At 46.2% G+C, this 14,782-nt stretch overlaps 1 protein-coding gene and 1 long non-coding RNA gene across 2 annotated transcripts in view; one reads left to right on the top strand and one right to left on the bottom strand.

Moving 5' to 3' along the window:
- Positions 1 to 14,782, top strand: part of CACNA1E (calcium voltage-gated channel subunit alpha1 E) — a 536,270-nt gene that overhangs the window by 510,556 nt on the left and 10,932 nt on the right. The window contains exons 41-47 of the mRNA XM_070384834.1: positions 1,839 to 1,944; positions 3,105 to 3,212; positions 4,384 to 4,484; positions 4,765 to 4,871; positions 9,751 to 9,862; positions 12,708 to 12,836; positions 13,870 to 14,050. Coding sequence (XP_070240935.1) covers positions 1,839 to 1,944; positions 3,105 to 3,212; positions 4,384 to 4,484; positions 4,765 to 4,871; positions 9,751 to 9,862; positions 12,708 to 12,836; positions 13,870 to 14,050 — 844 coding nt within the window. The remainder of the gene's footprint in view (positions 1 to 1,838; positions 1,945 to 3,104; positions 3,213 to 4,383; positions 4,485 to 4,764; positions 4,872 to 9,750; positions 9,863 to 12,707; positions 12,837 to 13,869; positions 14,051 to 14,782) is intronic.
- On the bottom strand, positions 6,179 to 10,216 carry LOC138991245 (uncharacterized). Its single transcript, XR_011467220.1, has 3 exons — positions 10,109 to 10,216; positions 9,726 to 9,859; positions 6,179 to 7,456 (listed from the first exon to the last, which is right to left on the bottom strand). It is a non-coding gene; the product is annotated as an uncharacterized lncRNA (long non-coding RNA).

Here is a 14,782-nt window from a genome sequence, read left to right as displayed (position 1 = left end):
CAAGAAGGACAGCAGTCAGAGCTTATAAAAAGATCTTCCATCAGATAAACTAAGAAATAGGAAATATGCATAAATTCCACTAAATATGGTCCAAAAAGAAATTTTTAGGAGAGAGGAAAACTCTTAACAAATTTCTTCCTCCATGACATAGGAAGGAACAATGGTATGGTTTCTTCTAGGTATCAGGAAAAAAAAAAGGAACACGACCTCCATCCCTTGATACATGATGAAGAATGCAGCTCCCTTCCCCCATTAGCCCAACTACCCATTTTTCCTGACAGTATCAAAGGAAAGGGTGATGATGGCACAGGTTGCATTCAGCCTTAGACCTGCCTTCTTGGCATGACCGAGATATGGATGGACTCCCCTCAGTCTGCTTAGAGCAGCGTTGTACATTAGGAGTCCCCAGCCATCAGGGTGCTCAGAGCCTCAAGGCCTGAACTTTTCCTCCACGTTCAGTACTGTGTGTACTCAGTCATTTAGTCATGTCCGACTCTTGCAACCCCATGAACTATAGCCCGCCAGTCTTCTCTGTCCGTGGGATTTTCCAGGCAAGAATACTGGAGTGGGTTGCCATTTCCTACTTCACATTCAGTAATAGTTACTGTTAATCCCCCATTGCTATTTAGACTGACTCAGAACTCTGGAGCTCTTTCATTCACCGAGTGGTATGCCCTAGCAATGGTGCCTGGAAGCGCCTAAAGCAGTGGGAGAGAGGTGGAACTCAGATAGAAACCGGAAACTGGCCTTACACTCTAAGATCCCATATTTGTGGTGTCATATTAAGCGAGATGTTTTGATGGAGTGTTAGAAACCCTGCCTTGGAAAGAGACACTTGACTTCCTGCTAGGCTGGTGGTTCTGCTGGAGGACCTTCTCCTGCTGCTCCCTCCAAGTTTAAAGCTCCAGAGAGCATCTCATTGGAACAGGGGGCATCTATTAGGGACCCTCATCCACCCCACTACATGGCTCCTCCTGTGCAGCTTAGGAGCCGACATCCTTTATGCTCATGATTCCACATCTAACAGGTGATGGACTATATGGCTCTGAGTTCTTTGAATTTCTGGGGTGAAGCTTGGGACGGGGGCACCAAGGGTTGCCGGAATCAGAGGAAAAATTCATTCCAAAAGCAAGATACTCTCTGGAAAGTGGATTTGGCCATTTCCGTTTGATCCCCTTCCTCCGGGTGAAGGGGACTAGGCCTGCCCACTCTGCTCCTGCCTCGGTCACCCTTCTCTCCTGTCTTCTCTGCTCTCCCCAGCCCTCTTCCCCTGGACCCTGTTTGCATTCTCTCACTTTTCCATTCTGCTCCACCTCATCCTTTGGATAAGCTGGACTTCTGCATGTTGAACCATGTGCTGGCAATTTAAAGACTCAAAAAGGGGGCATCAGGATGCATCTTTCAAGTCAGATAAGCAAAGTAAAATCTACCCCCCCATCACTGTCTTTTCACCTAGTTTTTGGGGGTCTTCATGGGATTGTAGAACAGCCCTGAAGCAGGGAATGGAGCCACCTCCCTGAGCTGACTCCTTTCCCTGAGACATTGTTTTTAGGAATCCTGATTAAAGACATTCTTAGGACCCTGGAGGAGTCCTACAGAATGATGAGTCCCTCTTCCCTTGGAATTTGGCATCATTCCCTAGGGGAAAAAAAAAAGAAAAAACAGCAGCCAATGAGCCTTCAGTGAGAAGCAGGGCGGGACAGGACTGGGAGGGGACGGGGAATCCTTGCCCTTCTTTTTCGTCTCTGCATCTGACCTCTGCTCTTTTCCTCCCTTGTTGCCAAGGTTTCTTTCGATATATGTTTTCTCCTGCTGTTTCTTTTCTCTTTTTCACACAGAGGTTGGTCTTGATGAACATGCCAGTGGCCGAGGACATGACCGTCCACTTCACTTCCACGCTGATGGCTCTAATCCGGACAGCTCTGGACATTAAAATCGCCAAAGGTCAGTAACCTTAGGAAGGAAGAAGATTCTGGAACAACTCACCCAGAGTGATGCAGGACAGAGATATTTGAACTTCATCCAACCATGAAGTAACCTGGAGGTCAAGTAGTTTTCACCTCCCAGTTTTCACCTCTGAGATACAGTAACTGTTACTGTATTATTTAACTTTTGCCCCTTTCTTCTTAATGAATGACTTGATATTCGTTAAGGCTCCTTTGAGCTTTAAGAGTATGTGATCTTCGATGTCTGTACTATGTAAAATGTCTACTATCTACCATCTACCATCTAAAATGTCTGCTGCTAAGTTGCTTCAGTCGACTCTATGCGACCCCATAGACGGCAGCCCACCAGGGTCCTCCGTCCCTGGGATTCTCCAAGCAAGAACACTGGAGTGGGTTGCCATTTCCTTCTCCAATGCATGAAAATGAAAAGTGAAAGTGAAGTCGCTGAGTCCTGTCTGACTCCTAGCGACCCCATGGACTGTAGCCCACCAGGCTCCTCCGTCCATGGGATTTTCCAGGCAACAGTACTGGAGTGGGGTGCCATTGCCTTCTCCTCTAAAATGTCTAATAGTAGACATTTTAGTAATATTTGTTGAATGAACAAGTGAATTTCCTTTCTGTTTTTTTTTTTTTTACATGGTGTTTTTAACGTCTTGGAAGGCTTCTGTGGCCAGTGCTATCCTTTAGTGATTTAGGAAAGAAGGGTTTGCTACTTCAGCAGGGCCTCCAGTTTTCCTGCTCTTACCTGATCCAAGTCCTTTTTAAAATTGGTTCCCTCAGACTCTGGGGTTAGATCACTGGAAGAACTGATACACGTATAATGAGGCAGAGGAGGCGGGCTTGTGGCGCTCTGCATTTCCCCTTCTGATATACTGAGCAGCTGCGAGGCTCCGCAAATGAACCAGGAAGCTGATCTTGGTCCCCAGGGCCTCAGCTCTCTGTGGCGGGATATCCCTGAGTCACTGAAAACACGAGCCAGAATGCGTTCCGCCTCTTCAGCAGAAAGACCCAGGATTGCAAGATCCACAGTCACGAAGTGCCAAGGTTTCCTCCAAGAATCCGAGGGGCCATGCTGACGCAGCCTCTGTCCCGTCTCCTCCCTCTGTCCTTGTTACTTCTGTGTCTGTTTTCGTTGTTAATGAATGTATCCTCTCCCAGGCGGTGCAGACAGGCAGCAGCTAGACTCAGAGCTCCAGAAGGAGACCCTGGCCATCTGGCCTCACCTGTCCCAGAAGATGCTGGATCTGCTCGTGCCCATGCCCAAAGGTGCGGGCTCTCCTGGCTGTCCTTGTCACTGTGGGCCCAGAACGCCAAGACCACATCTTTGGGGGGAGCGTGGAGTGATCAAGGAGATAAGGGAAGGGTGCCCTTTTATTCTTAGGAAACAGAAATCCCTCACTTCTCAATTGTCATTAACTGAAAGCAGTTTCTTTTTGCTTATTGAAGTATAGTTGATTTACGTTGTTAATTTCTGCTATATAGAAAAGTGATTCAGTTATACATATTTTCTTTTTTATATTCTTTTCCACCGCTGTGCTATACTAACCTTGTCATTTATCTATCGTGTATAGACAGACAATACTAACCCCAAACTCCCAACCTTCGCTCCCCTTTGGCAGCCACAGTCTGTACTGTGTTCATGGGTCTGCTTTGTTTTCTTAGATAGGTTCACTTGTAACATTTTTAGAATTCATATAAAGTGATATCATATGATATTTGTCTTTTCTTTTCTGAATAATTTCACTTAAGTGTGATCATTTCTAGTTGTATCCGTGTTGCTGCAAATGGCATTATTCCATTCTTTTTATGGCTCTGTAATATTCCACTGTGTAAATGCACCATTAACTTTATCCATTTATCTGCGGATGGACATTTAGGTTATTTCCATGTCTCGGCTACTGTGAATAGTGCTGTTATGAACGTAGGGGTGCATGTTTTATTTTTGAAGCATAGTTTTGTCTGGATATATGGTCAGGAGTGGGACTGTGGGATCATACGGTAGTTCTGTTGTCAGTTTTCTGAGGAAGCTCCATCCTGGAAAATAGTTTCTTAAGATAGGTCACTGTGGTTGTGGGTGAAACTTCTTGGGTGCACAGCTCTATCCTCCCACATAACACAGTTCAGCAGACCTTCAAGCAGTTGGGGAAAAGGTGCTGTTACTAAGAGATGGAAATCAAGACCGTTCCAGGGGGTGGGGGAGTGGTGCTTACTAATGTGTTTCTTATCATTAGTAACACGGCCCTCCCTGGGTGGCCATGGCAGTCCCCTGAGGATAGCTCTGGGGGCCTGTTTACTGTGTCCTCAGTGCCTGGCGCAGAAGGAGCCCTCCATAAAGGCTGGATGGCTGGGTAGTGGAAGGGGCAAACCTGCTTCCCAGGCGTCCTCACTCTCTCCCCATCTTCTCCTGTTTCCCTCCATGCCACACTGGTGTCCTCAGCCTCTGACCTGACTGTGGGCAAAATCTATGCAGCAATGATGATCATGGACTACTACAAACAGAGCAAGGTGAAGAAGCAGAGGCAGCAGCTGGAGGAACAGGTGAAGGGCAAGGACAGGCCGTGCGGTGGGTGGGTGGGTGGACCCCTGAGGGGGCAGGCCAGTGCATCCCTGGGGGACCGTGCCCCGCAAGTGCACAGAAGCAGAGGCCAGGCCTTGCAGGGCCCAGGAGCTGCCTAGGATCGGGGGATTAGAACCCCAGTGGGGCAGAGATTCAGGCAGTCACACAGAGTACCAGTCATATTCCCGTTTCACTCAAGTCGCTGGCATTTCCCTCATAGTCATTTGAGTTCCCTTTTCCTCCTCTCCACTTTTAACACAGAAAAACGCACCCATGTTCCAGCGCATGGAGCCCTCGTCTCTGCCTCAGGAGATCATCGCTAATGCCAAAGCCCTGCCTTATCTCCAGCAGGACCCCGTTCCAGGCCTGTGAGTATAACCGGAAAGCCCACAACCCCCCGCTTGCATTGTGATTTGTGTCATCAGGCAGACCCACAGATTCATCGCCTAGGAGTGCCCAAGAAGTAATACTGACTGAGATGAGTGGATGCGCCCCCTCTGAAACTGAGAAGGCAACATGTTGTATCTTTTTTTTTTAACTTCTTACGGCAGCTCTTTTAATATCTTTAAAATTTTTATTTACTTAGTATTGGTTGAGCTGGGTGTTCATTGCTGTTGTCAGGCTGTCTCTAGTTGCAGTGCACGGGTTTCTCATTGAGGTGGCTTCTCTGGTTGCAGAGCATGGGCTCTAGGGAGCGTGGGCTTAGTTGCCCCACGACATGTAAAATCTTTCCTGACCAGGGATCAAACTCATGCATTGTCAAGTGGGTTCTTAACCACTGGACCAGCGGAGAAGTCCAACGTGTTGTATCTTAAAATGGCTATTCAGCGGGGAGTAACAGAAAAGCAGACTGAGAACATATTGGTGCCGTGGCCAGCTCAAGAGATAGAGAGCCCTGTGAACGGACAAAGGAAGAAGGGGCTGTGTTAGTATCACCACTTTACAGAGAAGAAACTGGTGGCTCAGAGAGATTCATTAAGTTATCCAAAGCCACATGGCTGGTAGGACACTGAACTGGAATTTAAGTCCGTTATTTCCAAGCCCAGAGTCTTCCCTTTACACTATGTTATCTGAAAAGAACCTTTTATCGGACAAAACTTTTTTTTTTTAATTTTCTATATTGAAAGCAGAAACAAAACGCTAATTGAGGAATGTACCAGTTCTTCTGAGTTGTAAGCCTTAGCCCCAATGTGGCCATGAGTCATAAAGGATGTATTATTATATACACACCTCATTATAACACTGTCTCATCACACGCATGTAGTGAGTACTCAAAGGGCAAGAGTCCATCTTCCCAACGTAAATGGCATTTTGTAGTTGGTTGTGCTAGTGGTAAAGAATCCACTTGCCAATGCAGGAGACATAAGAGACATGGGTTCAATCCCTGGGTGGGGAAGATCCCCTGGAGGAGGGCATGGCAACCCACTCCAATATTCTTGCCTGGAGAATCCCATAGACAGAGGAGCCTGGAAGGCTACACGCCACAGGGTCGCAGAGTTGGACACGACTGAAGCAATTTAGTGTGCACGTGGTTAGTGAATTTTTTTTCCAGTCTAGCTTTTATGGAACCAATAAATCACTAAATATCATCACATCTTCAGTAATTATCAGAGGAGTGAAATCCCAGGCTTGGGAACGAGACCTCTGTCAGAACACCATTTGGAACCTCTCACACCATGAATTTCCTTCTCCCTGTGGTGTCGGAGATCTGTTTTTGAAAAGCACTTTTCATAGGTCACAATCCACATTTGAAAGTGAAGAAAGATGACCAGGGCCATTGGTCATTTTTACAAAAACACGTGATGTGTTGAAGTAGCAGGTGTGGATTCTCCTGTCTACAGAAAGCAAGTTCATGTTTCTCTCTGGTCTGTGCAGAAAGGTCAAGAGGTATGATTAGAGCACTAGTACTATCTTCTTGGAAGAGTTTATGGTGTTTTTCAAGGGTCTTTGGCTTAGAAATGGAGGAAGCCATCCCTCATCTAGATCTGTTTTGCCACGACGATTTGCTGTGCAAACTATAACTCCCACCATTGGATCATCCCAGCCTCTCTCCCATATGTTTATTGATTCATTCATTCATTGATTTGACCAATATTTACTGAGAGTCAATGTAACCCAAAAACTGGTTTAGTCGCTGGGGATTCAGTCAACATGATCACAGTTTCCATGGACACAGTCCTTGAAATAGAAATTACAAGAGTGGTAACAGGTAAAATGTGCGTGTGTGGCAGGGGGGCGGGGTGGGGGGTCGGCTATTGTGATGCTGTGTAAAGGAAGCAGCGCATGTAGTTTGAGGGTTTGAGGAAACTTCCTGAGGAAGCAACATTTGAGTAAGACTCAGAAGCAAGTACTTCAAGAGATGAAATAAAAATCAGGTTAAGTTTAAGGAACCTAAAAAGGGTCATGATGGATGGTGCACAGAGAGGTCAGGGCAAGTGGCAGCTGACAGATTTGGCAGGGCTAGGAGACAGAAGTGAAGTCTAGTTTCATCCAGGGGTAATGGGGACACAATCATCAGAGTGACGTGATCAGGTTTCAGCTTTCCAAAGGTCATTCTTTAGTCTGGTGTGGGCTCAGTGGATTGGAGGGAGGCAGTTTGAGAGATGGAATATCACCTAGTACATGACTGCAATTGTGTGAATTATTCAAGATTGTGGCTTGGATTAATAGGAAATGGAGAGAGAGCGCCAGACTGGAGAGGTAATTCATACACAGAATGGGTCAGATTTGGTGACTGACTGGCTACATGGCATGCAGAAGGGGAAGGAATCAAAGATGACCTTTGGGTTTCTGGTTTGAGCTTTAGGCAGATGATGGCCCATCTCCTGAAAGGAGGAGCGCTGGTGTTCCTCAGGACCAGCTGTGTTTCTCAAGCCCTGTAGGGTTCAAGCAGTGACTGCTCTGGGGGCAGCATGGTGAACATGACTGGGCTCCTCTCTCACTGAGTTTACACCTGGTAGAAAAACAGACATGAAACAGAATTATCAGAAAGAAAAAAAAAAAAACACGTCATTTCTGATGATTTAATCACAATCCTAGTAAGTATGAGGATGGAAAAAAATGCATTATGATCTGAGTGCATGTGAGAGAGGGCTCTGACCAGTTTATCAGATAAGATTTCCTCAAGGAAGTGACTTCTAAGAAAAATTTTGAAGGATAAATTAAAAAATGGCTTGCAAGGGACTGGGTGTGTGAGAAGCATGCTGTATGCTGGGAACAGCCTTTCTTAAAGTCCTGAGGCAGAAAAGGAGTCTGACACATTCAACCAAATGTGGTTGAGAGAGCCCAGCATGTTGGACTTCAGGGAATAAGGGAAAGTTATGCAAGAGGAGGGGCTTCCCTTGTAGCTCAATTGGTAAAGAATCTACCTGCCATTGAAACATGTATATTACCATATGTGAAATAGACCACCAGTCCAAGTTTGATGCATGAAACAGGGCACTCAAAGTCAGTGTGCTGACCCAGCCCGGAGGGATGGGATGGGGAGGGAGGTGGGAGTGGGGTTTGGGATGGGGGAACACACGTACAACCTGTGGCTGATTCATGTCAATGTATGGCAAAAACCACAATATTCTGAAGTAATTATTCTCCAATTAAATAAATTTTAAAATAAAAAGGGAAACATTCACAACAGAAGGAAAAAAAGAGAATCCTCCTGCAGTACAGGAGACCCAGGTTCAATTCCTGGGTCAGGAAGATCCCTGGAGAAGGAAATGGCAACCCACTCCAGTATTCTTGCCTGGAGAATCCCATGGACTGAGAAGCCTGCCAAGGCTACACAACTGAGCGACTAAACCATGCAAGAGGAGGATGGTCAGGCCTCTGGACTCTTCCCTATCAACACTGAGGAGCTGGACAAGGTTTTCAAAGTAAGAGGTCACTCAGCGTTCAGATTAGTCAAGTCTAGAATGTTGTTCAGTGATTTTAAGGGTCCTCTCTACCCATTGGGGACCCTGCAGTTACTCATTTTCTATAGGACAGAAAGGGGCCCATTTCCTGTAGAGCTGTGCTCATCTGTTCCCTGTGTTTCTCAAGCCAAGGCCCGAGGAGGAGGAGGAGGAGGATTGACATTTCAGCGGTTGTTTCAATAGCAGATGGCTCTCTAGCAGTTGTGAAAATTCAGCAGAAGCCCTCACCAGCAGCAAGGGGACAGGTCGGGTGAAAAACCTGCTCTTCAAATCTTCCCCTGTGCTCCCAGTCTAATGAATTACTTCTAAGTAATTGCAGTCCTTGCTCAGGCCTCAGATTTTCCAGTGGGTTCAAGAGTCATATAGCAACAGACCCTGCAGCAGCTCTTCCCATCTCATCTCTCCTTTCTGACCCCACTGCGAGCCGCTGCCGCATCACTGTGTCCCTCTTCTCGAGATGAGGAAGCTCAGGCTGCGTGCTTGCTTAGGGCAAAGGGGGTTCGTAGCAGTAAATGGTGATGGCAGCAGTGGCCATATTCTCAGGACAGGTTCTTGGCTGCCTTTTTTTTTTTTCCCTAACTAGCTGGGTGGGTCTTATTGGCTGACAGTGTCTGCAGGTACCAAACGGTGGTTTACTCATAGGCACACGGCAAAAGGTCTCTGCACTTTTCATTCAGAGGACCCTAAACACCTGGCCAACTTTGTCTCTGTCCTTCTACCTCATCACCACCAAAGCATCCTCCTACGTAGCCATCGACCCAGATGTTGTCACATCTTCAGCATCGCCTCCGACATCATTCGACACAGTATCTGGTACAGAGCAGTCCTTCAGTAAATGTTCATGGCATTCAGTTGTTTCATTTGGCCATGGATGTTGGCACAATAGAACCATACTCTTACTGAGAGTGGAGGAAATTTCTTAAAAGACCGTGACTGCTTAATATTTAAACAAACTGTTCACTGTTTAAACTATGGCATGTTTCCGCCGAATGGAGAAGCTGAGCAGAAACAGGTTTACAATCTAGCACTGGTCTTCCATATGGCTGAGTGTGACAAATGATGTCATTTGTCACAGATATGCCAGTCGCCAGCAAAATGACGAATCATTCCAAATGCAGGTTGAAAACAGTGGTTTCTCTTTTCCAGTGTTCTGCACCCCCCCCGCCCCCCCAAGGCTAGCCACCTGTAAGCTGACAGGCTTACAACCTAGCCAAGGCTAAAGGGTATTGCCTTTGCTGGGAAGAAAGTCTTGTCTGGGTGGGAATTAGTAACGGCAGTTATGTCATGACTGTTTCTCTCTCATGCACACATTACCTCTGAACGTGGCATTGCTTTGCAGGAGTGGCCGGAGTGCATACCCTTCGATGAGTCCACTCTCCCCGCAGGAAATATTCCAGTTGGCCTGTATGGACCCAGCTGATGATGGACAGTTCCAGGAACAACAATCTCTGGTGAATGAATTCAAAAATTACTTCCTTGGTTTCCTAATCCCTCCCACTCTTTTTTTTTTTTTTTTTTCCCACGTTCTAGTCCATAACCATGATCCATCAGGAAAAAAAAAAAGAAAGAAACACCTTTCTGATAGTCCAACCAATTACCCTGGGAGTTTCCTGCCATCTCCACTTTCCTGGATGAGTTTCTCATGTTCTCTGACAAATGCTCCCTCTTCAGGTTTTAAAACCCCAGAGGCCCCTTACCTGCTGCAGGAACTTATAATGCTTCAGGCCAAGCTCTCTTAGTTTGTGTCCCTGGGCGTCACATGGAGAAACAGAAGTAACAAATTAAATCTTGCCTTTGATTGGGAGCCTTAGGATGAGTCATCATAAGAATGACTGGCACCAACCAGGCAGAGTCATGTGGCCTAGGAATGCCACCTGCCTCCTGGAGAACTCGGGGGTGGTCTGTACCAGTGACTAGCTGTCTGCTGGGAGATACAGGAGAATCTCATGCCTCTGCTCTGTGTGGGTTCAGAAAAATTGGCCCTTGTGGTCACAATTCTACAAGATCAAATACATTCAAAGAGGTCTCTAAGATCACGCTCGTGAACCTAAAGATTTTCAAGAACTCTATTGAATAGAGTTTAAACTTAGAGATAAGAGAGCAGATGGAATTTTGGATTTTACTAATACAAAGCTAAAATAGGATTCCCAGAGATGACAGACTTTACTATTATTAGTTCAGAAGCCGTGAGGTCAAGTTCCCTCTGGAGCTTTGAATTAAAGCCCAGGTGTTGATTGGTCTGGAGAGAAAAAGGGGTGAGACCTGACCCCTGCAACAGTCTATATAGACAGTTTGTTTTAAGTGAGTTCCATGTCACGTAGATTCTGATGCACCTGTGTTCTTCTCACCCCTTCTCATCCCTGTGTTCTTCTGACTGCTCCCAGGGCATGCCTCTGCATACCCCAGGGCTTCGCGAATGGATGTGTGGGTGAAATGTGGGTATGGCCTGCTTGTGAGTGGCATGTCTGATGGGATGGGTACCCTTTGGAAGGGAAGAGATACTTCAGTAGCACCAGCAAATGAGTGATTCCATTTCCTGGGACTGAGGAAACCTGGAATTATGGATGGCTGTACTGGGGAGACCACCAGACCAGAGCCTCCCCTCCCCTCAGTGTGTGAGTGGCAGCCTGAAAGTGTTCTTGGTAAGGTAGGTAAAAATACCTGGAGTCATTCCCTGCCTTCCTCTCTGAGGAAATTGGCACCAAGGCCCTGGCCTAATTGGTACAGACAGTTTAAAGGGACCTCTCATCATTTTATGGCTTGCCTGCTAAGAAAAATCTCAATCATGTGTTCTTTCTTTCACAGGGAGGCTTTATTGCATCATCCTCCCTGCAGGCTCCCCAGGGCTGAGCTGTAGCGCCAGCACCTTCTGGATCTATGTTCATCTCGTTGTCAGTCCTAGTGTCTGTAGTCCAGTTCAGGTGTCAGCCCGTGCTACACACTCACCACTGTGTGCTCCTGCTCCGCGTCCTGGGGCATGGCTGTGATCTGTGTGTGTCTTGCACCACCTCTGACACCCATAGAGCGCAGTATCGTTACCACACAGACTGCAGCATTATCACATGTTTCAGGTGGGACATGTGTACTATATAAAGCATACGCTGCAAACACCATAACTCAAGTGCACATATCCTGTCCCGTGAAGGCAGTGCTTCCCATTCACACCAGGGACCCCTCGGCCAAACAGTCATGGAGGCCAAGGGGGTGTCTTAGACACCCTTAACTTTAACAGTACCCTACTCATACACCCATGCCTTCAGGGTGTCATTTCCTAAATATAAAATGCTCTTTTTCTGGTATAATCTCCAGATGTCCAAAATATTCCTAGCTCTCTTTGTTGGGTAGCCAGGATAAACATTTTTAAAGCAGTTCTACTCTTTATGCAGTGATACTAGCTGTCTATATAGAGCATGTACATTTGCCAAACTAACATTCCTTAACCAGGAAAATTAAATGATTTGGGCAGGAATCTAGAGATTTCCAATCCAACTTCTTAAAGCTCTCAAATGCTCTCATAGTCCAGTACAATAGCTACTGCCCACATGTGGTAACTGAACACTTATAATGTGATTAGTCTAAACTGAGATATGTCATAAGTGTAAAAATACACACCATGTCAAAGGCTTGGTGCCAAAAAATGTAAAATACCTTATTTTTATATTGATTATATGTTGCCGTGAGAATATCTGTATATATTGGGTTAAACAAAATCTATTTTTTCATATTTATTTTTGCCTTTTAAAATGTAATTACTAGGAAATTTTAAATTACATAAGTGGTTTGCAGTATATTTCTATTGGACTGCACCAGTCTAGAGCATTCTTGAAAGATGGCTACCCACACCCTTTTTTGGTTTTAATCATAAGAAAGCTCTTAAAAGCATGTCTTAAGATTTCAGAAATTGGTGACTTTCCTTAAAACACTGCTTTCTATTTAATTGACAAATTCTTCAGATTAAAAGAATAAACCCAACACTAGCAACTTACAGAAAGTAAATTTCATAAAGTGGTAAGATCTGATGCATTGTTTAGTAATAATTTAGATGGTCCTTAACTAGAAAAGGTAATCTTTTACCTCTGAATCCTAATTAGAACTTTCTGTTTTGGGACATCTGGTATACCACATATGTGCACACAGAAACACAAACCTATGTATGCCTACATCTGAGACCTTAGAGATGGATGTCTCTCTTCTGAAAGCCATTCTTCTTATGGAGGAGGCAGAATCATCCACTGAAAGTGAGAAGCTATGGGATGGAACCAATTCCCACAAGCTTGGCTGTGTGTTTATTTCTAGGAGCCAGAGGTTAGTGAATTAAAAAGCGTGCAGCCCTCTAACCATGGCATCTACCTTCCTTCGGACACCCAGGAGCATGCGGGCTCTGGGAAGGCATCCTCTATGCCACGCCTGACTGTGGATCCCCAGGTAAAAGGCAACCACCACTGCTGTGTTCAGTGGCATCCTGGGCTATATTGAATAGGTGGGTTATGAAAACACATCTGACATCTTCAGGTGAGCCCTTGACTTGCTCCCACGCCTCTCTAAGAGCTGGATCATGGGCCTTCTCTGCGGACCATGCTCCTCCACACTGTGTTTCCAATGACAGTCTAGCCACAACAGGCCAGCCAGCAAAAGGGCGGGGCCTCTGGATGGGCTCCACATCCTCACGACTCCACTGGCTAGGCAAGAAGTACTCTCCAGGATGTTCCCCATGGGTTTTTCCTTCCTTTTCTCTGTTCCTGGCTCTTCTAGCACATATGCAGTTACTTACACACAGCTCTGTGTCAGGACTGTCTGTCCTAACCAGCACAGACCACACCTCATTCCTTTGTCTGTTTTCCTGGCTTCTTTTTTTCTGTCTGTCTGTCTTACATCAAAGTTTTGACAGCGACAAGAAATTTTTGTGGATCTGTTTTAATATCTGTGGCAAATCAGACTGCCGAGTTTAATGTGGAGCTGGGGTGGGACTGATGGAGAGAGCAATGCATTCTCAGGAGCCTTGCGGTATCTATTCAGTTACCAGCTCTCCTAAGCTCTAGCACTGTAGGGCAGCACCTTCTCTGAGGAGGGCAAGATACAAAAAGGCAAAGCCATGCCTCTTGCATCGTGGAGACTTTCTGACAGTAGCCCTCACTTATTTCAAAGCAGCTCAAGGTTCACGGCAGGTCCTGGCTGGGTCCCTGGGGTAGATGGCTCTGGGCAGCTTGCAGAGGACGCTTAGCTCCCTGCTCCCCTGAGCATGACAAGGAGCCCTGCAACAGCCTGGTGACCATGCTAACGTAAAGATGCTTTCTGGAACAGCCTCCTCCAGCATAAGCTCTGAACAAGACGGGGTCGTGGGAGGTGACAGTTGGCAATCTTCAACCCTCTCAGTCTTCTATCTTCCTTACTTTTAGACTCTTTCAGTAATTAATCCATACCTTGTGTTCCTGGGCGGGGCGGGGGCTCATGTTTCCAGGTGGTGACAGACCCCAGCTCCATGAGACGTTCATTTTCCACCATTCGCGATAAGCGTTCAAATTCCTCGTGGCTGGAGGAATTCTCCATGGAGCGAAGCAGCGAAAACACCTACAAGTCCCGGCGCCGGAGTTACCACTCCTCCCTGAGGCTGTCAGCCCACCGTCTGAACTCGGACTCAGGTGAGAAGGTCTTCACTCTGCGGTACTCCTGCTCTCGAAGGGCTGCTCCTGATGAGGACTGAAAAATCATGGCAACAGAATCCAGACAAAAGACAGGGTTATAGGAGTGAAGGAAGAATGCTTCTTAATCAAAAGGGTTCCCTATCTGACTCACATCATGAAACACAGCAACAAAACTCTCCCTAGTCATCACAAAGGCTAATGAGATTTCTTTCTGCCAGACCAGGCTGTAGAAATCATGAAAGTGGAGGTTTCTCAAGGGGCTTCTACAAACCACTCCTCTGCCTTAGGTATGTATTAGAGACCCCCTGGCAGGCTCTGGGTTTCACCCACCAACTCCATTTCAACCCGGACAATGCTACCTGGAATCGGTTTATGTATTTGAGTTTTGTGTCTTAAGGGAAGGGGTCATATTGATAAAAACAGAAAATCACTAGTTTGGTTCAAGCTGTTCTTCAGCCAAATAGCTATTCAAGCTGTTTCTTCATTTTACTAAACGAAGAAAGAAAGATAAAAAACCAATGACCTGCGCCATATCACGGGGCAGGTAAGTGGCAGAAAAGGAGCGTGTATGCTCAGTCCCTCTTTTCGACCCCATGGACTGTAACCTGCCAGACTCTTCTGTCCATAGGATTTCTCAGGCAAGAATACTGGAGGGGGTTGCCATTTTCTCCTCCCGGGGATCTTCCTGAGTAGAAGTGAAATCCTTTGACTTCAGTCTCAGGACATTAT

This window comes from Bos mutus, chromosome 16 (genome assembly GCF_027580195.1).
Source record: "Bos mutus isolate GX-2022 chromosome 16, NWIPB_WYAK_1.1, whole genome shotgun sequence".
NCBI lineage: Eukaryota > Metazoa > Chordata > Mammalia > Artiodactyla > Bovidae > Bos > Bos mutus.
Note: the sequence above shows the minus strand (reverse complement) of the source record. Positions and strands in the feature narration are given on the sequence as shown.